Raw genomic sequence first — 25394 nt, 5'->3', positions numbered from 1 at the left:
GGGGACGCGCGGGACTAGCGCCCGCCCCCGCCACTTCCGACGCAGCCCTCGGTTCAGGTTCCGGGGCGCCGCCGAGCTCCCGACCGATAGGTCGCGCGCGGCGCTCTACACGTTCCGCCGTGTGGCGGCCGGGATGCAGGAGGCTGGGGCGGCCGTGACTACGGCCGGGGCGGCCGAGCTGAACTTGTCCCGCCTCAGCTTGTCCCCCGAGACGCTGGAGTCGGAGCTTGAGTCGCGGGGCGAGGAGCGACGCGGGGCGCGGGAGGCGCTGCTCCGGCTGCTGCTGCCGCACAACCGGCTGGTGTCGCTGCCGCGGGCTCTGGGCTGCGGCTTCCCGCACCTCCAGCTGCTGGACGTGAGCGGCAACGCGCTGACCGCGCTCGGGCCGGAGCTGCTGGCGCTGCGCGGCCTGCGCACGCTGCTGGCCAAGAACAACCGGCTGGGCGGGCCGGGCGCGCTGCCCAAGGGTCTGGGCCAGTCGCCTCTCGCCCGCAGCCTTCAAGTGCTCAACCTCAGCGGGAACTGCTTCCAGGTGCTGCCCGCCGCGGTGCTGGAGCTGCGCGCGCTGCAGACCCTCAGCCTGGGCGGCAACCAGCTGCAGACCATCCCGGCTGAGATCGAGAACTTGCGGAGGTGAGCGTCCCCGCCCGCGAGGGGGAGGCCTGGGCGCCCGGCCTGGGCCTGGGCCTGGCGCCGTTCAGTTGTCACGCAGCTGCCTTCACCCGCCTGCTCGGCGAGTCTAATGAGAGTGTGACAGCGTTTGGGATGTTGTATTCCCTCTGCGGATTTCCAGGCCATTTTCCGGTCTTTTATTGTGGGCCTGGGGGAGTGAGCCAAACTGACAGCTGGTCGAGTGTAAACCTGAGGTGGTCACTTTGTTGCTCGGTAGACTTTGGCTTTCCACACCTACAGAGCAGCGATTTTCAACCTCTTTTTTTTTAATCTCATGGCACACGTAAACTAATTACTAAAATTCTGCAACATACCAAGGAAATGTATTATTTGCCAATCAGACAAAAAAAGTGATTTTTGAATCATTCACACCAATGGCTATTGTGTTGGTTGTTGTCTTTTTTTTTACAATCTAAGGGAAAGGAGGCCAGTGCCCCTAACTAGTCAGGTAGTACATGTTTTAAAGATTCTTGGGGCACACCAGTTGAAAATTGCTGCTATGGGTCAAAGTTTATGCCTTTTAGCAAGACATGCAAGGTCCTGTGATCTGAACCTTGCTCTTCAGACATTTACTGCTCGGTATTCTCTAGCAATACCACAGCCCCCCATTATAGGGGGTGAAGGTTGGGGGCTACAGTTTCACACCCCAAGTGGATACTTGAAACCTCAAATAGTACCTAACCCTATATATACTATGTGTTTTTCTACATTTATACATTCCTGTGATGAATATTAACAATAACATAATAAAACAATAACAATATACTTGTAATAAACATATGTGAATGCAGTCTTTCTCTGCTCATATCTTCCACCTTCAGATTTAATGTCTTTTTAATATTAACTGAGCACTATGCGCTGTGGCTGTAATTGATGTATAATATTTTGACTTGCAACAGCAAAACTAGAGTGAATTTCTTTTTCCTTCACAACTTCATGGGTAGAAGATTCATCCTTACCTTAGATTTTAGCAATCTCAGCTTAGGATTTTCTCTTTCCTCTTTAAGTAGAGAACTTTAACCTTTTTACTTGAAGGAATCACTGTATTGCTTCTCTTTGGCATACCAGAATTGCCAGCATCACTACTTTCCCACTTTGAAGCCATTTTAAGTAAAGTAAGTGTTACTTGAGCATAAGCACTGTGATATTGTAACAGTTGATTTGATAACTGAGATGGCTACTAAGTGACTAACAGGTGAGTTGTGTATACAGCGAATATATACTGGACAAAGGGATGAGTCACAGCCCAGGAGGGATGGCGCAGGGTGGCACTAGGTTTCATCACACTATTCGCAACAGTGCATAATTTAAAACTTAAGGCTTATTTGTTTATGGAATTTTCAACTTAATATTTTTGGAGCACAGTTGACCATAGGTAGCTGAAACTGGGCAAAACAAAACTGCAACTAAAAGGGAACTACTGGCCCTGGCTGGTTGGCTCAGTGGTAGAGCGTCGGCCTGGCGTGCAGGAGTCCCGGGTTTGATTCCAGGCCAGGGCACACAGGAGAGGCGCCCATCTGCTTCTCCACCCCCCCCCCCCCCTCCTCTGTCTCTCTCTTCTCCTCCCGCAGCCAAGGCTCCATTAGAGCAAAGTTGGCTCCGGCGCTGGGGGTGGCTCTATGGCCTCTGCCTCGCTAGAATGGCTCTGGTTGCAACAGAGCAACGCCCCAGATGGGCAGAGCATCGCCCCCTGGTGGGCATGCCGGGTGGATCCGGGTCAGGCGCATGCGGGAGTCTGACTACTTCCCCGTTTCCAACTTCAGGAAAAAAAAAAGGAACTACTGTATCATTTGTGGGATTCAGTGAGCCATGCATTTTACCAGCGCCTATGGGCACTCAGTATATGCTGAATAAATGCAGTAATGGCTCTGTACATATCCTTTTACCTTTTGCCTGTAATATTGTCTGTACTTCACAAATTCCTATTCATTCTTCAAAACCTATCTCGAGGGTAATCTCTTTGTTCTCTTTCTTTATTGCTTCCTGGACACCAACTAATTCATTACATATACTGTATCTCCTCTGTACCTCATTTATCCCACCATTGCATTTATTCTATTGATCATAATTCTTTGTTTGCAGGTCTGCCTAACTTACTAGATTATTCAGTTGTGTATGTTGAATTAAATGAAAGGAAGTAGAGACATGAGTAACAAAAGTCTCCTAAATGTGCTGTGCAGGGAAGTGAGAAATAGAGCAAAAGCAACTGTATTGTCCAAAGCAGAAAAATAAAAGTATCTTTCATCTGTAAAATATTTTCATAGCCTTTATTGAATTTTCTGAGATAACAGAATGTAGAGCTGACAGGGCCGGGGGTGGTGGTGATGGTGGTGGTGGTGGTTCAGAGTTATTGTAGTGAAAAGAACATTGGTCTGGGAATAAGAATTCTTGGTGTCCCAGTCTTAGCCAAGTCACTTAACATATCCTGACCACAGCCTCCTAATCTGCAAAATGAGGCATTTGCACAAGGTGTCTCTTCATTTACTTATCAACGGTCAGGTGCTGGGGACACAGTGGTGAATGTTATCCTGCCCTTTACAGAGCTAACATACAATGAGAGACATTAAACCTCATTATTTAATTACAGTTGTTACAAATTCTATGAAGATGTAGGGAGTACCTTGAAATAACAGAGGGGCCTGACTTAGTTTGGTTCTTGAGCAAGTGACATTTGAATTGAGCTTTTGAAGGAAGAGTAAGAATTAACTAGGAAAGGGTGGAGTGGGATCAGTCCAGGTGAAAGCCCAGAGGCAAGGACCGAAGGCCAAAATTTTGAAAGGAGGCATTGTATTAGAGCATAGTGAAAAGTGGCAAATATAATATTTGGACCAGACCTCAGGCCACATCAGATCTTGAAGGCCCTGGTGAAGTTTTGGTTGTATTCCAAGGTACACATCCTTGTTGCTGTGTAAGGATGGAGTGAGAAGAGGGTGGAGAAATGAAATTTTGAGGACTAGTTAGAAGGAGGCTATTCTAGTAGAATTAAAGATGATGGTAGTTTATACCAGAGTGATACTAGGAGGGATAGTACGAAATAGAAGGGTTTAAGAGAAATTTAGATGTAAAATTGACAGGCCTTGGTTTCTTTAATCTTGGTGTTACATAATTCCAAACTTCTCATTTGAATTTTCTCAGTATACTAAGGAAAACCCAGAGCAAGTATTATTTCTATTACTGGGAGGAAGGACCCAGGTTCGAAACCCCGGGGTTGCTGGCTTGAGCATGGGCTCATCTGGTTTGAGCAAGGCTCAGCAGCTTGAGCCCAAGGTCACTGGCTTGAGCAAGGGGTCACTCGATCTGGTGTAACCCCCCCCCCCCCAGTGGAGGCATATATTAATATGAGAAAGCAATCAATGAACAACCAAGGTGCTGCAACAAAGAATTGATGCTTCTCATCTCTCTACCTGTCTGTCTGTCCCTATTTGGCCCTCTCTCTGTCTCTGTCACACACAAAAAAGATAGGTAAAATCTCATTTATTGCATACTTATAATGCAGTAGGCCAGGGGTTGGGAACCTTTTTGGCTGAGAGAGCCATGAATGCCATATATTTTAAAATGTAATTCCATGAGAGCCATACAATGACCCATGTACGTTAAGCGTTATCCAATAAAAATTTGGTGTTGTCCTGGAAGACAGCTGTGATTGGCTCCAGCCACCCGCAACCGTCAACATAAGCGGTAGGAAATGAATGGATTGTAATACATGAGAATGTTTTATATTTTAACGTTATTATTTTCTTTATTAAAGATTTGTCTGCGAGCCAGATGCAACCATCAAAAGAGCCACATCTGGCTCACGAGCCATAGGTTCCTAACCCCTGCAGTAGGCCCTGTTATAGGTGCTTTAAATATGCTTTTTAATTCTCACATAACTGTGAGTTTAGAAGAAACTGAAGCTCTGAGAGGTTAAGTAAGACACAAAGCCAGTGAGCGGTGGAGTTGGACTTGACCTCCGGGGTCTCTGACTCCAAACCTAGGAATGTTTTAGTGACCAAGTAGGACTAGAACCTAATTCTTCTGTTGCATTTGTGATTAGGAGGGTTGGTCAAAGCCGTTGGTTGCCTAGTTGACCTGATTTTCTGGGCTAATAACTGGTTTTTCGTCATTATGCCTTTGGTTTCAACTGTGCATGGGATAATTTTTTAGTTGTATGCTCCATTTCTCTTTACTGGTAAGAGTCAAAGTTTTAGGCTATGCTTCAGATATAAACTGGCTGAGTAGGCTAAGAAGGTCACATATAAATTTACACTTAGGAACATCCGAGGCAATGGCCTGATTTTACCCTCTTGTTTTTACAGATAAGGAAACAGATTTATTATCAGTGGCTTGCTTGAGGCTAGATAGTGACAGATTCATTGATTCAGCCCTCAAGGACTACTTATTACTCACTACTAAAACTGCATTCAAGCTTCAGAAATGTAGAGATGGAGATTCAGTCACTTAAACCCTCAGGCCAAGAACATAGTCCTAGACCTAATAGGTAACCCTGATGTATTTTACATACTATGTCATGTTGCTTTTAAAAACAGGTCAGGTGTTTTTGGATGTTAGGAAGACACCTACTCTGTTTAACAGCAATATAAAAAATACTGTGAAGTATATAATCCATGTAGAGTTCTCCTTTCTCCCAGCCTCATGTCAGGATGGAATAACAAATAAACACAATTAGGTTAATTGGTATAATTAACTTCTTCAGATCAGCAGGGTGTCTTCATGTTTCTTTTCTGTACTTTGTTAATTGTTTAACCTAGTAGCAAAAAATTTTTTAAATTGTTACTGAAAGGTCTGTTTTGAAGTATAACAAATAAGTAGGTGCTGAAAATGTTATTTTTTTTGATTAACTTAATTCCCATGTAGTTAGGTTCAGTGTGAACCATGAGGTTGTGGATTTAGAGTCTTACCATCAATATACAGGGTTATTCAACAAGTAGGTGTATGATCTGTTTGGCTATATATGGATAAACTTATTTTTGTTTTTATAATGTTGAAAAGCAGATGTAAGTTTGTATTTTGACCTGTTTCTTATAACCTCTTAATAACATCACCCAGTGGTTATTTTTAAAAAACGAAAGCTTCAGGACTGTTTGGCATCCAGGATTCTAGATATTTGGATAGTAGGTTTGAGCACAAGGAGCTTAATTTGGTAACATTTCTCATAATATTATTTTCGCTGTTCGCTAACCTTCCCTCACTGCTTGAAGCAGGTTTAGAAGCTGAGAAGATGATTGTGATAGAAACAAACGCTAAATACTAATGTCCTAGAATGTTTTGAAAGATTTTTTTTCTTTCTTTTTTTTTTATTTGTATTTTTCCAAAGTTAAAAGCAGGGAGGTAGTCAGTCTCGCATGCGCCCAACCAGAATCCACCCGGCATGCCCACCAGGGGGTGATGCTTGGCCCCTTTGGGACATTGCTTCATTGCAGCCAAAGCCATTCTAGTGCCTGAGGCAGAGGCCACAGAGCCATCCTCAGCGCCCCCGGCCAACTTTGCTCCAATGGAGCCTTGGCTGCAGGAGAGGAAGAGAAAGAGAGAGAAAGAGAGAGAGAGAGAGAGAGAGAGAGAGAGAGAGAGAGAGAGAGAAAGGAGAGGGGGAAGGGTGGAGAAGCAGATGTGTGCTTCTCCTGTGTGCCCTGGCCAAGAATCAAACCCAGGACTTCCACGCTCTGGGCCAATGCTGTACCGCTGAGCCAACCGGCCAGGGCCACAAGAATTTTCAAGTACTACAGTTTTGCTTTAAATTTAACAATAGTTTCCTTTCTCCTCACAAAAACGCATGTTTGGAAATAGTAGGGTGTGTTTTAGAAATTTAATTCCTACAAATTATTTAAAAAGTGTCAAGTCCCTAGAACTTTGGGAATATTTTAGTTCAAAGTAAGAAATAAGCCTGAAGGTATAAATTTAATATGCTGGTTATGTAATCTGATTAATAATACCCATCAGTTGCAGAAGAGACTTGATGTACTTTTGAAGTCGTCATGGGCTTGATTATATTTTAGAACATTAGATCTTTCTCTACCAAGTCACAGTAACTACTAAGGTTTGACCTCCATTGTCTGTATGCCTCTCTACCCACTCCAAAACATTGAGAGAAAAAGACATTGAGAAGTAAATGACCACCAGACACTAATTTCTCTAGGTTTCTGACTTAAACAAATAGAAAAGATATTATTTAAATTGGCTCTCAGACTCACTCTCCCGTCTTTTCGCTATTCTTTTCTCCTTCAGTAGACTATAATGCAAGTTGTTATTTAACTATGGAATCCTTTATAAAAGAACTTTCAAGTTTGCTAATACCTTTTCGCAGATAGTCTTCTCATTAAAATAATTTTTTCCAGGGTAGTTTTTTGTTTTGGGAGCTTCAAATATTCCATCCTATCCCTCGCCATCCCATCCCCATCTCCATTCCTCTAACCCCTTTTCCTTCCCCTACCTTTTCCCCTTCCCCTTCCCCTTCCCCTTCCCCTTCCCCTTCCCCTTCCCCTTCCCCTTCCCCTTCTCCTTCCCCTTCTCCTTCTACTCATTCTATTCGATTAGCTCTCATCAATGAAAAATAGATATTTCCAAATAAATGAGCATTAACTTACACCTTTTTTGTTAGAACTAAAAAATTCTGCCTATAAAGTTTTTTCACCAGTGCTTAGACATTTACATATAGGAAAATTTAGTCTTGTATACAGACAGTTGATTTTTGGTACAGGTAATATTTGAAAAACAAAATATAATATGTTGGAATTAAAGTTATATGCTTTTAATAAGCATAATAAATCTAAAATATTTATACAATCAGACATAAAAAATAGTATCATTACTATATAAATTTTTTTTAAATTTTTATTTATTGATTTTAGCCAGAGAGAAAAAGAGAGACAGGAATATCAATCCATTCCAGTATGTGCCCTTACTGGGGGTCAAACCAGCAACATCTGCACTTTGGGCCGATGCTCCAACCAATGGAGCTATCCAGCCAGGGCACATTAATATATTTTTAAAATAACAAAACTTCAAGTAGAGGTTGGCTTTTTGAATCACCACACATCAAGGAAGATGAGATTATGAAGTACAGATAGGAAATTCAACAAATGGAAGAAATTTAACCTGGAAAATACATATAATAAGACAATCTATAAAGAACTTTAAAATAAGTATGTTACCTAACTTCAAAGAGGTAAAGGAGGAAACTCCAATAAAACAAGAATAAGAAGTTTAAATTTTGACAATTATGGCCTGACCAGGCGGTGGCGCAGTGGATAGAGCGTTGGAATGGGATGCGGAGGCCCCAGGTTCGAGACCCCGAGGTCTCCAGCTCAAGTGCAGGCTCATCTGGTTTGAGCAAAGCTCACCAGCTTGGACCCAAGGTCGCTGGTTCAAGCAAAGGGTACTCGGTCTGCTGAAGGCCCACGGTCAAGGCACATATGAGAAAGCAATCAATGAACAACTAAGGTGTTGCAACGAAAAACTGATGATTGATGCTTGGACCCAAGGTCGCTGGTTCAAGCAAAGGGTACTCGGTCTGCTGAAGGCCCACGGTCAAGGCACATATGAGAAAGCAATCAATGAACAACTAAGGTGTTGCAACGAAAAACTGATGATTGATGCTTGGACCCAAGGTCGCTGGTTCAAGCAAAGGGTACTCGGTCTGCTGAAGGCCCACGGTCAAGGCACATATGAGAAAGCAATCAATGAACAACTAAGGTGTTGCAACGAAAAACTGATGATTGATGCTTCTTATCTCTCTCTGTTCCTGTCTGTCTGTCCCTATCTATCCCTCTCTCTGACTCACTCTCTGTCTCTGTAAAAAAAAAAAAAATTAAAATTTGACAATTATGAAAACCCAAATTACAGTTCTTAGGAATGAAAAAATTAATTATGAACTCAATTGGCTAAATGATAGATTGTAGAACAAAAAGATGAAATGAAAAGTTTAAAAGAAATGTTAAGAGACATGGAGGATTGATTCTGAAGATCCACTGCTGTTTACTAGGAATACTAGAAAGAATAGACAGTGTGTAGGAAGGCAGTGTTTGAAATAATGGTGGCTGAGAATTTTGCACAATTAAAAAGAGTGCTTTAAACTGATATCTTGACTCATGATAAAATTTCAGAACAATAAGATTTAATAAAGAAAAAAGATCCTAAAAGCTCAACAACAATAATAACATTTCCTATAAAGGAGCAATAATTATACTGACTGAAATAAGATAACGGAGCAGCATCTTTCTAGTGCTAAATAAAAGTAACTCAACCTAGAATTTAATGCCCAGCCAAGCTATTTATTACTCAAGAGTGAGGGAACCCTGACCAGTGGTGGCACAGTGGATAGAGTATCAATCTGGGATACTGAGGTCCCAGGTTCGAAACCTCGAGGTTGCCAGTTTTTGAGCTTGGGATAATCAGCATGATCCCATGGTTGCTACCTTGAGCCCAAAGGTCACTGGCTTGAAGCCCAAGGTCACTAGTTTTGAGAAAGAGATCACTGGCTCAGCTGGAGCTCCCCCCCCCCCCGTCAAGGCACATATGAGAAGCAATCAGTGAACAACTAAATCGACACAACTACAAGTTGATGCTTCTCGTCTCTCCCTTCCTGTCTGTCTGTCCCTGTCTATCCCTCTCTTTCTCTCACTAAAAAAAAAGTGAGGGGAAAATAAAAATATCAGAGATGAAGGACTCACAGACTAATAACTGTGGTGGGTCATTTCTTAAAGAACTTATAAAGGTTTTACTTTGAATTACACTCTGGAACAGTAATTTTGAAACCTTCATCTCATGGCACACATAAACTAATTACTAAAATTCTGCAGCACACCAAAAAAATATTTTTTGCGGATCTGACAAGAAAAGAAATAGGTGTAATTTTGATTTATTCACACCAAATGGCTATTGTATTGGCTTTGTCATTTTTTTATTTGACAATCTAAAGGAAAAGAGTGCCCCTGACTAAACAGTCTGAGGTATGGCATGATTTAAAAACCTTGTAGCACACCAGTTGAAAATGGCTGCTGTAGAAGGGTAACTTGGCTGTTTATGGGAAATAGCTGCTGAAGTGAGAGGGGACATGCTGGGAAGAGGGGAAGCAGGAAGACCAAACTGGAGTAGCCTGATGTTCTAGTTCAGCCGTGAAATGGTAGAGCTTTGTTGCTATATCTTTTCCTGTCCCTTTACTTTAATGTATAGGGGTACTTCTATTTTAAGTGTAACTCTTTTTTTGTTGTTTTTTTTTTTACAGGGACAGAGAGAGAGTCAGAGAGAGGGATAGATAGGGATAAACAGACAGGAATGGAGAGAGATGAGAAGCATCAATTATCAGTTTTTCGTTGCGACACCTTAGTTGTTCATTGATTGCTTTCTCATATGTGCCTTGACCGGGGGCCTCAGCAGACCAAGTAACTCCTTGCTGGAGCCAGTGACCTTGGGTCCACGCTGGTGAGCTTTTTGCTCAAGCCAGATGAGCCCGCACTCAAGCTGGCGACCTCGGGGTATTGAACCTGGGTCCTTCCGCATCCCAGTCCGACACTCTATCCACTGCGCCACCGCCTGGTCAGGCTGTAACTCTTTTTTTTATTAATATTATTTTTCTGAAGTTGGAAATGGGGAGGCAGTCAGAAAGACTCCCTCATGAGCCCGACCAGGATCCACCCAGCATGCCCACCAGGGGGCGATGCTCTGCTGCAACCAGAGCCATTCTAGCACCTGAGGCAGAGGCCATGGAGCCGTCCTCAGCGCCTGGGCCAACTTTGCTTCAATGGCGCCCTGGCTGCAGGAGGGGAAGAGAGAGACAGAGGAGGGATAGGGGGAGGGGTGGAGAAGCAGATGGGTGCTTCTCCTGTGTGCCCTGGCCGGGAATCAAACCTGAGACTCGTGCACGCCAGGCCGACGCTCTACCAGTGAGCCAACCGGCCAGGGCCAAGTGTAACTCTTTTAAAGAAGACACAACTAGATAAAATTCAAAAGTCTTTCTAAGATCTGAAGGGCCCTCTGATCTGGCCTTCCTAGGCTACCTCTCTGACCTATTTGACTATCACTGTTCCACGTCTGCCTCCCTGATCTACACACACTGATTGTGTTGCTCTTTTACAACACAAGCATTTTTTACCCCAGGGATTTGTACTCAATCATTTTATTCAGATCTCCATTCAGATGTCATCTATAGGAAACCTTTTATGACCACCCTATCTGGAATATTACTTTCATCACCCTCTGATTACTGCCCTTTTTATTTATAGCACTTAAACCTATCTGGCAAAACATACAAACCCATTGATTTATTGTCTGTCACTCTCACTAGAATATAAGCTACTTAAAGTCAAGTAGTGGTCTTATTTCCACTATTTTCCATAGACTGATGCCTGGTAGGTAACTGGTTCATATTTGTTGGCTAGCCACTTTACATGATATATAATAATACTATTAGATTTTAAAGAAGAGGAAACTGGAGCATAACAAGATTAAGTTACTGGCCCAAATTCTTACACTGGTAAGTGATAGAGCTGGAATTAAATGAAGTAAATACTAACAAAAATAAAACCAGTAGGCAGTATTGATAATATTGTCTAATATTGGTATGTTTTGTCTGCTTAGCTATAATATAAGCTCCCTGAAAATTGCATTATTTCTCTAGGGACTGTATAGCACATAGCAAATCTTAAGTAAAACATTTGCTGAATGAATTGATGAAATGTGTTTATTGTAATAAAGACAATGGGGTATCTAATCTAGCTTTTATTTGTTTACCTTTTTGTTTTTGTTCATTTATCTTTGCAGTTTAGAATGTTTATATCTTGGAGGAAACTTCATCAAAGAAATCCCACCAGAATTAGCAAATCTGCCTTCTCTAAATTACTTGGTATTATGTGACAACAAAATCCAAAGTGTGCCTCCTCAGCTTTCACAGTGAGTAGTTTCAGGCAGTTTATATATACATAGCGATGCATGCTTAGGGATTATTGTTTTGCATCCACACGTTTACATACAGAAAAAAATTAGGTATTTTCAAAGTAAATGATACATGAGAATTATAGTTCTGAGGTCTGTTGTGAATGGGGTGCTTATTTTTAATGTTACTTTTAAATGTTCTGGTTTATTCCTCACAACATTTGTCTAGCATGTTATTTGTAATCAAAAATAGAGTATTCATTTGGCAGAGATCTCCCAGGTTTTATGGGAGTTTTTTGATTTCATATTTGATATGAAGTATTCCTATCCCAATGAAATAATTTGAAGGGTCTTGATTCTTGTTGGCATTTAGAATCTTTCTTTTTTTGGTTATCTGATTAATAAAACATCACCCCCTACATCTTTAAATTTATTAGCATTTCATCTACCACGTCTTTAAATATTATAAACTCTCTAAGATTCCATTGGCAGAAGCCCTTCATGACAGTTACAAATCTGCACTCTGATCTAGTTTCAGCACTTTGGAGTTTTACTTTCATTGATCTTAATCTTAATTGCTCATTTTTATGGGGAAATCAGGTTCTTCGCTTAACTTTCTTGGTAGTAATCTTGCTTACTGCCATTGGTTTTTGTACTACATTCATTCTAGGTTGTATTCGCTACGATCCCTCAGTCTTCATAATAACTTGCTGACATACCTGCCTCGAGAGATCCTCAACCTTATTCATTTGGAAGAATTGAGTTTGCGAGGAAATCCATTGGTTGTTCGTTTTGTTAGAGATTTAACCTATGACCCTCCAACTCTCCTGGAATTAGCTGCACGGACCATTAAAATTCGAAATATTTCCTATACTCCCTGTGATCTTCCTGGGAATCTTCTTAGATACTTAAGTTTAGCCAGCAATTGCCCAAATCCAAAGTGTGGAGGTAAGTTAATTTAGTGTCCTTGTTTATCATTCATTTAGCTATTATTAAAATTGATGAGCTACATGTTGTGTTCGTCAGCTGTCCTCTTTCAGAGAAAGACAGTTAGTCTCTGTTTCCCTCAGGCTGTAACCCTTTCACCGGAAACTAAGACATTTCATTTTCTCTGGATATTTTTTCTTTTCTAATATTATTTTTCTTTTTAGAAATTAAATTTAGCCTGACCAGGTGGTGGCTCGGTGTATAGAGCATTGGACTGGGACACAGAGGACCCAGGTGTGAAACCCTGAGGTCACTGGCTTGAGCGTGGGCTCATCCAGCTTGAGCACGAGCGCAGAGTCGATGGCTTGAGCATGGGATCATAGACCTGACCTATAGTCACTGGCTTGAGCCCAAGGTTGCTGACTTGAGCAAGGGGTCACTCGCTCTGCTGTAGCCCCCCAGTCAAGGCACATATGAGAACACAATCAATGAACAACTAAGGAGCTGCAAGGAAAAATTGATGCTTCTCATCTCTCTCCCTTCCTGTCTGTCTGTCCCTATCTGTGTGTATCTTTTTCTCTCTCTCTCTGTCAAAAAAAAAAAAATTTAATGGAGTGACATTGATCAATAAGAGTATATAGGTTTCAGGTGAGCATCTCTATACTATAATATTTGAACTGTTGATTTGCGTTGTGTGCTAATCACCCAAAATCAAGCATTTTTCATCACCATATATTTGCTCCTTTTTCTTTTTATTCTTTTCACAGTATTTTATGATTCATATACAAGGAAAACACCCAGGAAGTCTCACCTTGTCTTAGAACTCTCATAAGATATATAAAATGAGAAGAAACATAAAAGAAGGATAACAGTTCTAATTGCTTAAAAAGAATCTCCAAACATTTGGTTACCTTTCATACTTATTTCAGGGACATGTTTTTAGGGTCATCATCCTGAGTATCAGGCACCTTTATAGAGTATGATGCAAGATACATGAGAATGGGCAGAGTATGTGCCAATTTGAGAATATATCCTGGAATTTTATATTCTTTTAAATCTGTGGTTCAAAATTTCTTCAGTTTAGAACATTTGGAGAGAACTAAACAAATTATATAATGTAAGTCAGAGTGAAGTAGGAATTCATGGTATTTTTGGAAATCAAAGGAGAGAGAGAGTATATTTAATTAGATCTGGAAAAGATGAGATGATTCTTGAAATATGATTTGGATTTTGATAGGATAAGATTGAGGATAAGAAGTTTTTCAGATGGAAAAAATAAAATTGGAGACAAAACAATATTGAACAGAATGTTAGATGAGTAATAATTTGACTCAACTGCACAGTTAGGGGAGCAAGGAAAGAAAAGAGTTTATAAAGAGATACATTGAGACCAGGTTATGAAGGGCATGGAGTGCCAGAGGGTGTGGGTGTGACTGATAGTAGGTCGTTTTATTTCGGCTGCCTCATGATAGACTACCTCTAAATAAATCCAATTTGATGGGGGTACAGAAAGGTTTTTACTGTTGGGTAAGTGTAGGTGCTGAGGAAAGACTGCATAATGATGATCAGAGATTTTTCCTAGAAGTCCTATCATGTCTTGAAACTGTTACAAGGTCTAAAAAAGGAGAAAATGAAACAGTTCCTCAAAGAGTATCAAAAGAGAAAAAAAGACTATTGATTTAAAAAAGACAACCTCATCTGACCAGGTGGTGGCTCAGTGGATAGAGCATGGACTTGGGATGCTGAGGACCCAGGTTTGAAATCCCAAGATTGCTGGCTTGCGCGAGGGGTCACTGGCTCGGCTAGAGACCTGCCTCAACCCCCCCAGCCCTGGTCAAGGCATGTATAGATGCGATCAGCGAACAACTAAAGTGCTGTAACTGAGAAGTAGAGGTTGCTGTTTAGTGCCAAATTAGAAGTGCTTAAGCTTTTGTTGGTTCTGTCTCCTAAGTTAGCTTTAACATTGGCTAGGGACAGCATCTCACATCAGGCCTTAGAAATGGGCCTCTGTAAGAATTCTGTTTTCTAAATTAATTAGAAATCAGTGGCATTTTTATTTATTTATTTGTTTGTGTGAGTGTGTGTGTGTGACAGAAAGAGACAGATAGGGACAGACAGACAAGAAGAGAGAGAGATGAGAAGCATCAATTCTTTGTTGTGGCACCTTAGTTGTTCATTGATTGCTTTCTCATATGTGCCTTAAATGAGGGGCTACAGCAGACAGAGTGACCCCTTTTTCAAGCCAGTGACCTTGGGCTCAAGCTGGTGAGCCTTGTTCAAATCAGATGAGCCCACACTCAAGGTGGCAACTTCAGAGTCATGAACCTGGGTCCTCCGTGTTCCAGTCCCACGCTCTATCCACTGTGCCACTGCCAGATTAGGCCAGTGGCATTTTTACATACCAACAGTAAACTGTCTGAAAGAGAAATAAAGGAAACAGTCCCCTTCACTACTGTAACAAAAAAATAAAGTACCTAGGAGTAAATTTAACCAAGGAGGAAAGGATTTGTAAACAGAAAATTAGTAAGACATTGAAAAAAGAAATCAAGGAAGATACAAACAAGTGGAAGCATATACATATTACCCAAAGCAATCTATAGATTCAATGCAATTTCTATTAAAATACCAATGGTATAATTCAAAGATATAGAACAAATATTCCAAAAATTTATATGGAACTAAAAAAGAACACACAATAGCCTCAGCAATCTTGAAAATGAAGAATGGCCCTGGCCGGTTGGCTCAGCAGTAGAGCGTCGGCCTGGCGTGCGGGGGACCCGGGTTTGATTCCTGGCCACGGCACATAGGAGAGGTGCCCATTTGCTTCTCCATTCCCCCTCCTTCCTCTCTGTCTCTCTCTTCCCCTCCCGCAGCCAAGGCTCCATTGGAGCAAAGATGGCCCGGGCGCTGGGGATGGCTCCTTGGCCTCTGCCCCAGGCGCTAGAGTGGCTCTGGTCTCGGCAGAGCAACGCCCCGGAGGGGCAGAGCATCACCCCCTGGTGGGCAGAGCGTCGCCCCTGGTGGGCGTGCCGGGTGGATCCCGGTCGGGCGCATGCAGGAGTCTGTCTGACTGTCTCTCCCCGTTTCCAGCTTCAGAAAAATACAAAAAAATACAAAAAAAAAAAAAAAAAAAAAAGAAAATGAAGAATAAAGTGGGAGGTATTACACTTCCTGATATCAAGTTACACTACAAGGCCATAGTAATTAAAAACAGCCTGGTGCTGACATAAGAACAGGCATATAGATCAAGGGAACAGAACAGAGAACCCAGAAATAAACCCATACCTTTCTGGTCAATTGATATTTGACAAAGGAGGTAAGAGCATACAATGAAGTAAAGACAGTCTCTTTAATAAATGGTGTTGGGAAAATGGGAGAGGTATATGAAGAAAATGAAACTAGACCACCAACTTACACCATTCACAAAAATAAACGCAAAATGGATAAAACACTTAAATGTAAGTCGCAAAACTATAAACATCTTGGAAAACATAGGCAGTAAACTCTCTGATATCTCTCATAGCAATATTTTTGCCGATTTTTCTCCACAGGCAAGTGAAATAAAGGACAATAAATAAATGAGACTATATCAAATTAAAAAGCTTTTGCACAGCTAAAGACATACTACACAATGGGAGAACATATTTGACAATACGTCTGATAAGGGGTTAATAACTAAAATTTATAAAGAACTTGTAAAACTCAACACCAGGAAGGTAAACAATCAAATTTAAAAAGGGGCAAAAGAACTGAATAGACACTTTTCCAAAGAGGACATACAGATGGCCAATAGGCATATGAAAAAATGCTCAACATCACTAATCATTAGAGAAATGCAAATTAAAACCACAATGAGATATCACCTCACACCAATCAGAATAGCACTCATCAACAAAACAACACAGAATAAGTGCTGGCGAGGATGTGGAGAAAAGGGGACCCTCCTGCACTGCTGGTGGGAATGCAGACTGGTGCAGCCACTGTGGAAAACAGTATGGAGATTCCTCAAAAAATTAAAAATCGAACTGCCTTCTGACCCAGTATCCCACTTTTAGGACTATATCCTAAGAATACCAAACCACTGATTCAAGGGAAGATATGCACCCCCATGTTTACTGCAGGATTGTTTATAATAGCCAAGATCTGGAAACAGCCCAAGTGTCCGTCAGTGGACGAGTGGATTAAAAAGCAGTGGTACATCTACACAATGGAATACTATGTGGCTATGAAAAAGAAGGAAAATCTTACCTTTTGCAATGGCATGGATGGACTTGTAGATTATTATGCTAAGTGAAATAAGCCAGGCAGAGAAAGACAAATATCATATGATCTCCCTTATATGTGGAACTTAATGAACAAAGTGAACTGAGGAACGAAATAGAGGTAGAGGCGGGGTCACAGGGAGCAGAAAGACAGCTCTCAGAGGGAAGGGGGATGAAGGGATGGGATCAGAGAAAGTGAAGGGATTAGTGAGATTATATATACATAACACATAGATACAGGACAGCAAACCCCAAAAGGAAAGAATGGGGGACAAGGGGGTGGGGGTGAGGGAGTTATATTGAGTGGGACACTTGAATTCATGTTAATACAGTAAAATTAATAAAATTTAAAAAGAAAATTCAAAATTGGCTAACAAAAAAAGAGTTCTCTTTTCTCTGTTATTTCTGAATTCCTCAGTATAGTGATGTGTTATTTATAGTAGGAACAAAAATATAAAGTTATTAGTTTAAATTTTGAGATAATGTACAAAACGAACCATTGACATTTTTCTCCTTAGACTCATGAATTTTTGAACTCTAAACAAAAGTTATTTTATATTCTGTGAGATATTTTCTTCGTATCATTTGAGATCTTGCAAATGACAAGATTAATATTGTACTACTTTAGCTCGTAACTAGAATGCTTTATTTTGTTACTTCCACCTGTTTTCAGGAAGCTCACACATTTTGATAGGTATTATATAAAAGTATTGGCTGACCAGTTTATCAAATTTATCTACTTTCCTACATTGTTCAAAGTAATATACCTTGAATTTCCTTTGAGCATGGGATCATAGACCTGACCTATAGTCACTGGCTTGAGCCCAAGGTTGCTGACTTGAGCAAGGGGTCACTCGCTCTGCTGTAGCCCTCCAGTCAAGGCACATATGAGAACACAATCAATGAACTAAGGAGCTGCAAGGAAAAATTGATGTTTCTCATCTCTCTCCCTTCCTGTCTGTCTGTCCCTATCTGTATGTATCTCTTTCTCTCTCTCTCTCTCTCTCTCTCTCTCTCTCTGTCAAAAAAAAAAATTTAATGGAGTGACATTGATCAATAAGAGTATATAGGTTTCAGGTGAGCATCTCTATACTATAATATTTGAACTGTTGATTTGCATTGTGTGCTAATCACCCAAAATCAAGCATTTTTCATCACCATATATTTGCTCCTTTTTCTTTTTATTCTGAAGAAAAATAAGAATTTTTTTCTAAATAAAAATTTCTTTTTATTTATTTTTTTTTGAAGCTGGAAACGGGGAAAGACAGACAGACTCCCTCATGCACCCGACCGGGATCCACCCGGCACGCCCACCAGGGGGCGATGTCCCGCCCCTCCGGGGCGTTGCTCTGTGGTGACCAGAGCTACTCTAGCGCCTGGGGCAGAGGCCAAGGAGCCATCCCCAGCGCCTGGGCCATCTTTGCTCCAATGGAGCCTCGCTGGGGGAGGGGAAGAGAGAGACAGAGGAAGGAAAGGGGGAGGGGTGGAGAAGCAGATGGGCGCTTCTCCTGTGTGCCCTGGCCAGGAATCGAACCTGGGACCCCTGCACGCCAGGCCGACGCTCTACCACTGAGCCAACTGGCCAGGGCCTTGAATTTCCTTTTTTAAACTATGAGTTATACTTACTATAGGATCAAACAATTAGAAAGTTAATGGGGAAGTATTAGAAAAAATAAATTATTATTTCTCCTTTGCTTGGACCACATCTTTTTATTTTGCTTCTTTCTGTGACACACACACAGTAGTTGGAGCCAGAGGAAGCTAGGTCAGGTATAGAGATTCCGCTCTAGAGTGGTGGTAGGACCTGAGGTTCTCCATGTTCGTTACACTGCCGTCACTGTGGCAGCGTGGGCTAGAGATGCGCAGTATCTTGAAGTTAGCTTTGCTCCCTGCTCTGACTGTATTTTTACTTAGCTGAAGTGCCACAGTTCAGGAGCACTGTGGAATCAAAATTGGGAATCAAAAGAGTTGAATACTAATTTTAGTTTACCTAACAATGTATAATTGTGTGAAAACCACATGAGACCATTAGTGAAACAGCTTTGAAGCCTGTACATTTAGAACCTGTGGAAATGTAAGATAGCATTTTCTCAATAAATAAGAATGGAGTATTGAAAGTCATTTCCTTTCTGCAAATTTTGAAGTTTTGTAGGCTTTTAAAAGTTTCTTGACTGGAGAATCGTACCAAGGAGTGGCTTGGTTGATGGAGGAAGGGCACCTTAGGTATCCTACAATCTATCAGGCACTCTCCACCAAATCACCCAGAGAAAACAAGCTAAATAATAGTGTCCTTTTCATATCTGCTTCCTTTAAGATAAAGCTCCTGGCCTTCTCTTTGCAGACAAATTGCCATCCCGAAGACCTTCCAACGTGTCTATAAACAGCTATAGAAACATCTACTACTAGTTCTGCTTAATATGCACAGAAGAGAAAACAGTGCTTGACATTTCTTCAGAATGCTGGGGAAATGGTTGAGAAATCGTGACTCTTTGCTTTGTAATGATTACTTTATTCTTATTCCTTCTTCTCTCCAGGAGTCTACTTCGACTGCTGCGTCAGACAAATAAAATTTGTGGACTTCTGTGGGAAGTACCGCCTCCCCCTGATGCACTACTTGTGTTCGCCAGAATGCTCCTCCCCTTGCAGTTCCACCCCTCACAGCTCCACATCCCAGAGCGACTCAGACTCTGAGGACGAAGCTAGCGTTGCTGCACGCAGGATGCAGAAAGTTCTTCTTGGTTGAAATGGGTGCAGGGAGGTGTGAAACACTGAAAGACTGAGAAAAGGTGGTTAGAAAAGAAAATAGACTAAAGTTTGCTAGAAACATTATCTTCATCTTGAATGTTCATGGAAGAGTCAGCTGATGTAAAAAATTTTATGTTTCATCTACTCATGCATCAGGAATAAGTCCAGTTCCATGTTTGGATTCTTTGAATATAATTCACTATGTGAATAGTAGTTTCAAATTTTGCTTATTATTTGTAATTTTCACTCGTGTTTTGCATGACTTACACGGCAGAGTAGAACGTTCTGAAGAGCAGCAGCACTATGATAAACCATGAGTGGTGTAACTTGTGAGAGTTGAAATGAAGAAAGAAATGGGCAAAGCTGTAATTATTACCAGCGTTGTCTGTGGGTTTAGGTTGAACATGGAACCACAATAGGATTGACTCTCCACAACGTATTGCCCATATATCTTGATTACAGAGCTATTCCGATAAGCTCACAGATGGTTGCATAGGACCTAAACCTTTCTGACCTACTAACTGGTAAAGTAAGGGATATAACTTTATGTGGGTTTAAAACTCTTCAGTTCTGCTCCTTTATGTTGTATGATTGTTGTTACCTTTAGGTAATGCAGCAATGACTGTTACAGTGCCTTAAATCCTAGCTTGTATTTATAAGTTTATTCAAGAAATGATGCCGGAGCAGCACCTGTAGGCTGCCATACTATGCCGAACACTTTGAAATATCCTTTAACAGAACTAGCTAAGCAACTATATATCTGACATATGAGCTCATGGCCACCTTAACTTTATTTTTTGCTTAATCATGAAGTAATCTGCTAGCAAATCTTTTTACACTTAATGGGAGGCCACAGTTTTAATCTGTTCACCATAAGAGAATAATTGGTTGAAAAATCGGTCAGATTTTTTTTGACAGAAGAGATGTAAGCTAAGAAAGCTTCTTTATATCTTATATTAAAAGAGGGAGAATGACTTAAAAATTTTAACAGACATGATTTCATTGCCTGTATGGCTGAATTACTGAACTATAATATAAACTACACTTTAAAGAAACACTAGAAAAACATTACAACAAACCAAGTGAAATTGGGACAGCAGTCATTGTGTTTGTACACAATAGAACAATTTTCAAAACTAGTTTAACCATCGAATAATTTTTGAAAATAATATATTTATAACATATAAAAATTATTAAATAATCCTTAAAAGTATAGCCGAGAAATGGTTTTACAGATTATTTGCTATCAGAAATGATCAAATTTTTATAGTTTAATATATAATAAAAATTGAGTAATAGTCCAATTACAAGTTGTTATAAAATAAAATACACAACACATACTAGAAATCATTAGATCATTAGACTATAACAACATGATGGTTTGTTAGTAAATTTTACCTATACAGTAATATACAGGTCTGAAGTGCATTGTAATAGTAGAATATCTCCCTTCTGACTTGTTGGCGCTCGTGAATGGGCACATCATTTCTTATAAGCAGATTGGTTTATCCCTGGCCAGATAGCTTGGTTGGTTAGAACATCATCCAGGTATGTAGAGGTTGCTGGTTTGATCCCCGTTCAGGGCATATACAGGAACAGATCAATGTTTCTGTCTCTTTCCCTTTCTCTCTAAAATCAATCAGTAATTTAAAAAAAACAAACAGATTATGTGCTCCCTTTGGCAGCACATTTACTAAAAAAGCAAATTGTTTTTACAATAATGATATGTACATGTATTAGGTTTTTGTCATAGTTTTATTTTAAAGAATATATTGTAGGATAGTTCAGGGTTTCTTTGTTTACTATATGTTAATTCATGAAACATCATGAGAGTTTCATGACTGCAGTTATGAAACGCTGTTATAGAATAAATCTCTTCCCCTTGTTATAATATAGTGAGATTCATTTTTCTTTTTGATTATTAGAAATTTTCTGTGTCTGTAGAAGTAATTTATATTTATGCTGCCTAGCAAAGTAGTACATGGTGACTATATCTTACAGTGAAAATAATAAGCCTTTATTTACTTCTCCATTTGAGCCATAGCAAGCTACATGCTACAAACTTATTAATGGTAAAGATGGCTTAGGCAGTGCCAAAGTGGCAAGCTCAAAATGTTTTGTGACTTAGTTTGGATACATAAAGTATTTTCATAGAAGATAAATAATGTATTGATAGTAAAATATCCAAATAAATAGGACCAAATTTTTCTGTCTTAAATATCTCAGTTTACTTTTGAATTCATTCCCAGCTTGACTTAAGTAACAACTTGGATAATATTCTAAGAGTCAGTCTTTGTAAAATAAATAGGTATGTAAATAAGGTATTTAATCTACATACCTCATTAAAGCTTTCCAGAAAGAAGATATACTGATTGAGCTTTTAAATAGATCTAACTAGAAAAAGTTTGTAGCCTTTGCTTTATAGTGTACGTTATATCATAGTTTTCAACAAAATGTTTGCTATGGTTCTCTATATGTACATTTGAAAACCTAAGATCAGTGTCCCATTGTCTTTGGTGACTCACTGGAATCTACATTATTGCTGTTAGTTTTTTAATCATTGACAAGAGCTTTTGGCCTTTAAACCTTTTACAAGAGCTGCTAATAATTTCTAAGGTATTCTCTGTTTTTTCCCCCCATCTCATTTTTTTCATAACTGGTGACTAGAAATTAAACCAGAATGTGAGGTACAAGGGACTTGATATGCTAAAACCCATTAAGCAGCTCCCAAATAATATAGCTGACTATATTTAAAATGATAGTCTGTATCTCTTTAGTTGTTTAGTAACATATTTGTGTTTAAACTATAATTAATACACTTTAACTGTATTTTTTGAAATTTATAGAATCTGCACTCATTTTCATAATGAAATAAGTTTTTTGTTTGTTTTAATCTCACTTGGAAATTTTTAGTGACCAGAACTTATGTGGATAAAATTACCTAACCAAAGCATTAATGTGGGAGGAAATTCTTCGGTGTTAATTGAAATTGAAATGGATACATTGACATTCTTAGTAATCTTTATTCCTAGAATCCAGTTCTCAGTGTCACCAAACTGTGGCCTTTATTCCTAGAATCCAGTTCTGAGTGTTACCAAACTGAGTTGTGAAATAGTCCTAGGATTTTAGGAAATAGGAAAATGTGCTAACATGATATTTTGCTTTTTTGGTGCCAGAGAATGGCTGACGTAAGGACAAGCTCGTCAGGGTTTCTCAGTATTCCCTATGTTGGAACAGTGGAAGTAGGCTGAGGATTACTATTTATATTGTACTGCTAACTGTGTGCCAGAAGAGTCTCTTACTCTAAAATTCTTGATACTTGGAACTTTAAGTTAGGAAATTTAAATGACTTAAATTATAAATTGTACCTCAAATTTGAGAAATTTTTGTGTTGATGTAAATAAAGTTAAAGGCAGTTCACAGGAGTACAGTGTAATACTGCAGACCAATATCACCAAATATTTTAAGTACGTATTTTAAACAAAAGAAGGAAAACGTTCGTTGCTTGAGTGTAAAATGAAAGAAATCTTTTAAAGCAACAAAGGGCAGGGAAATAGAAATCACCAGGGATATCCCTGAGCAAAGAAAGTTCTTTAAAATAATAGTGAATTGTTTTAAAAATTAAGTGGCCCAGTGACTACCATCTGAAAGCCCTTTCTTATTTATTTCTTTAGTTTCTGCTATTGGGATATAGTCCACATTTCTCCATAATGAAGGGCCAGCAAGCAACAGGACTTTCTTATAGCCATCCTTGCTCTTTACAGAGGGAGAAAGTAATACCTCATTAACCTGGAATTTGTGGTACAGTCTTGGTTAATGTTTACCTTTTCACTATGTAAAAAAAGAAAAAAACACGAAACAAATAATTAACTGCAAATAAAGTTTGATCTTTTAGAGAATGATATATAAAGATTATTCTAAATAATAAGGCCCTTTGTAGGCAAAACTCTTTATGTATATATAGTATGTGTATATAAAGTTAGTTAAGCTGCAGTTATTTAGAAATACCTAATTTTTTCCTAAATGACCCTTTATTTTGATCCAAAATAGAAGTTTTATTATGGCAGTGTAAATAGTACTTTCCATTTAGTCCAGAATACTGAGTTTTTAATAGTGACTTGATATGTAACAATAGTAAAAGCTATTTTATAGGTTTTTTAGGCAGCATGACCTGCAATACATAGTTCTGATTTCCTCTATAGAAAAGAAGTACTTGACCTTCACTGTCTCTCTCTTAAGCACTATACTCGGTAACATTAGTGTGATGAATTTAACAACCAACTTTCAGTTTTCCATTTTCATTATAGTCATGATCTTTTTAAAGGTAACCATGTTTTCACTTGTGCTTTGAAAAATATGTGCCTTAAATCCTCTATACCCAAAGTTTGGAGAACTATTCATTTAATAAGTTGTTTGTTAGTCTTGTCACATGTGGCATTTGACTTGAGGGAGAAAAACTGATCCTGAGGGATTCCTTTCACTAAAACAGGGCCTAATGTCTGTGAGTCTAGGGCTTCTGGAGAGGGAATGCCAGCCATAGGAGTAGACTCCCCTGAAACAAAGTCAGTGAGAAGGTATGTCCTCTTTTATAGAACATTTTTTATGTTCATTTATTTTATAAGGAAAATTTATCTGCTACCACTAATGGGTGATAATAGTTCCTAACCAACTTCATATTAATAACTTCATATAAAGATACTATTGCCATGAGGCCGAGCATATTTTGTGAGTGGCTTCTCTATGATACTGGGTTGAAGTAGGGGAGGTATGTTTTAATATCTTTGCATGTAAATATCTTCATTCTTATTCTCTCTCCTTGGTCCATATTTGCCAAGAATGATGTGAAAATAACAGTTGACTAACAACACACATTACACATTATTGAACATTTACAAGGTAATGTTGATGTGGGTGCTAATAGACTTATCTAGTATTGTTCTGCCTCCGTTTATCACCAGAAACAGTATTCAATTGTGTAAATATTAAAATGTATTTAGTTTAATGAAGGGTTATATATATATAACAGTATATATATAACAGTATATACCATTACCAGAAAAGCCACAGTTCCTGGAGAGACTGTCTGCATTCACCAGAACTTATTTCTTCCTTTGGCTGTGAATAAATTAGATATAATTATTTTATTCTAAATTCCAGTCAGGGGAAGAAACTAGGGTAAGATTGACATCTCTGTTTCTGGTACTACAAAAATATTACTAAGTTGGTTAATATTTCTGTCTGCAATTGAGAATCCTTCCCCTAACTTAAATGGTTGACAGTGTGTTGTTGGGAAAGAATAGTAAGCTCAACAGTCACTTTACAGCAACCATGAAGAGACCTGTGTGCCTACAGCTGGTATTTGTTGCATTTCTGAGGCCATTTTATATTTGTGAGAAACAAAGACTTAATGGGAGGAATATTTTAAATAAGCAGTATTTAAACTTTTTATAAAGTTTGGGACTTTAAAGTATCAGTAAAGGATATTGAAAATACATGTACTTTAGTCAAATTACTTTTTATCTGATTTTTAAATTTTCTGTATTTGAAATCTTGTGAATTTATATTTAAAACTTAATGGTGAGAACAAATGTAATTCAGCAACATGATTCAATAATTAAATTTTTTCAGGACAAGATACAGTTAATTGTGTCAAATTTCAATTTACCTTGCAATGGTAAATGTTCTAAAAAGAATATTTAAGCCACTTCAATTCTATACCTCCTTTGTTCGCCCAGGGCATACTAAAGAATGTGATCTTATATTAACTGACCCTCTGTATGAATTTTGCTTTATCAAACATTGTGCTGAATTGTATTAAAAGTGTTTTCTTGGAATTTGATTCTATATCATGGAAAAGTAATCATATTTAGTTTTAATTGACATTTATTTTTTAATAATTAAAATTTTATAGTGTTGGTA

General features: G+C 39.3%; 1 protein-coding gene across 1 annotated transcript; it reads left to right on the top strand.

The window, feature by feature from the left end:
* LRRC58 (leucine rich repeat containing 58) lies at positions 1 to 25394 on the top strand. Its single transcript, XM_066240666.1, has 4 exons — positions 1 to 633; positions 11431 to 11559; positions 12212 to 12489; positions 19265 to 25394. Exons 1-4 carry the CDS (start codon positions 134 to 136, stop codon positions 19471 to 19473), a joined length of 1116 nt encoding a protein of 371 aa, XP_066096763.1. The 5' UTR covers positions 1 to 133; the 3' UTR covers positions 19474 to 25394.

Source organism: Saccopteryx bilineata, chromosome 8 (assembly GCF_036850765.1).
Source record: "Saccopteryx bilineata isolate mSacBil1 chromosome 8, mSacBil1_pri_phased_curated, whole genome shotgun sequence".
NCBI lineage: Eukaryota > Metazoa > Chordata > Mammalia > Chiroptera > Emballonuridae > Saccopteryx > Saccopteryx bilineata.
This window is presented reverse-complemented; position numbering and strand designations above follow the sequence as displayed.

Bases quoted from the DNA above. Each gene is read 5' to 3' on its own strand.
- LRRC58 (XM_066240666.1), top strand. From the start codon at position 134: ATGCAGGAGGCTGGGGCGGCCGTGACTACGGCCGGGGCGGCCGAGCTG. The intron at 634-11,430 runs GTGAGCGTCCCC...TTATCTTTGCAG, and splicing joins GAGATCGAGAACTTGCGGAG to TTTAGAATGTTTATATCTTG. The intron at 11,560-12,211 runs GTGAGTAGTTTC...CATTCATTCTAG, and splicing joins GTGCCTCCTCAGCTTTCACA to GTTGTATTCGCTACGATCCC.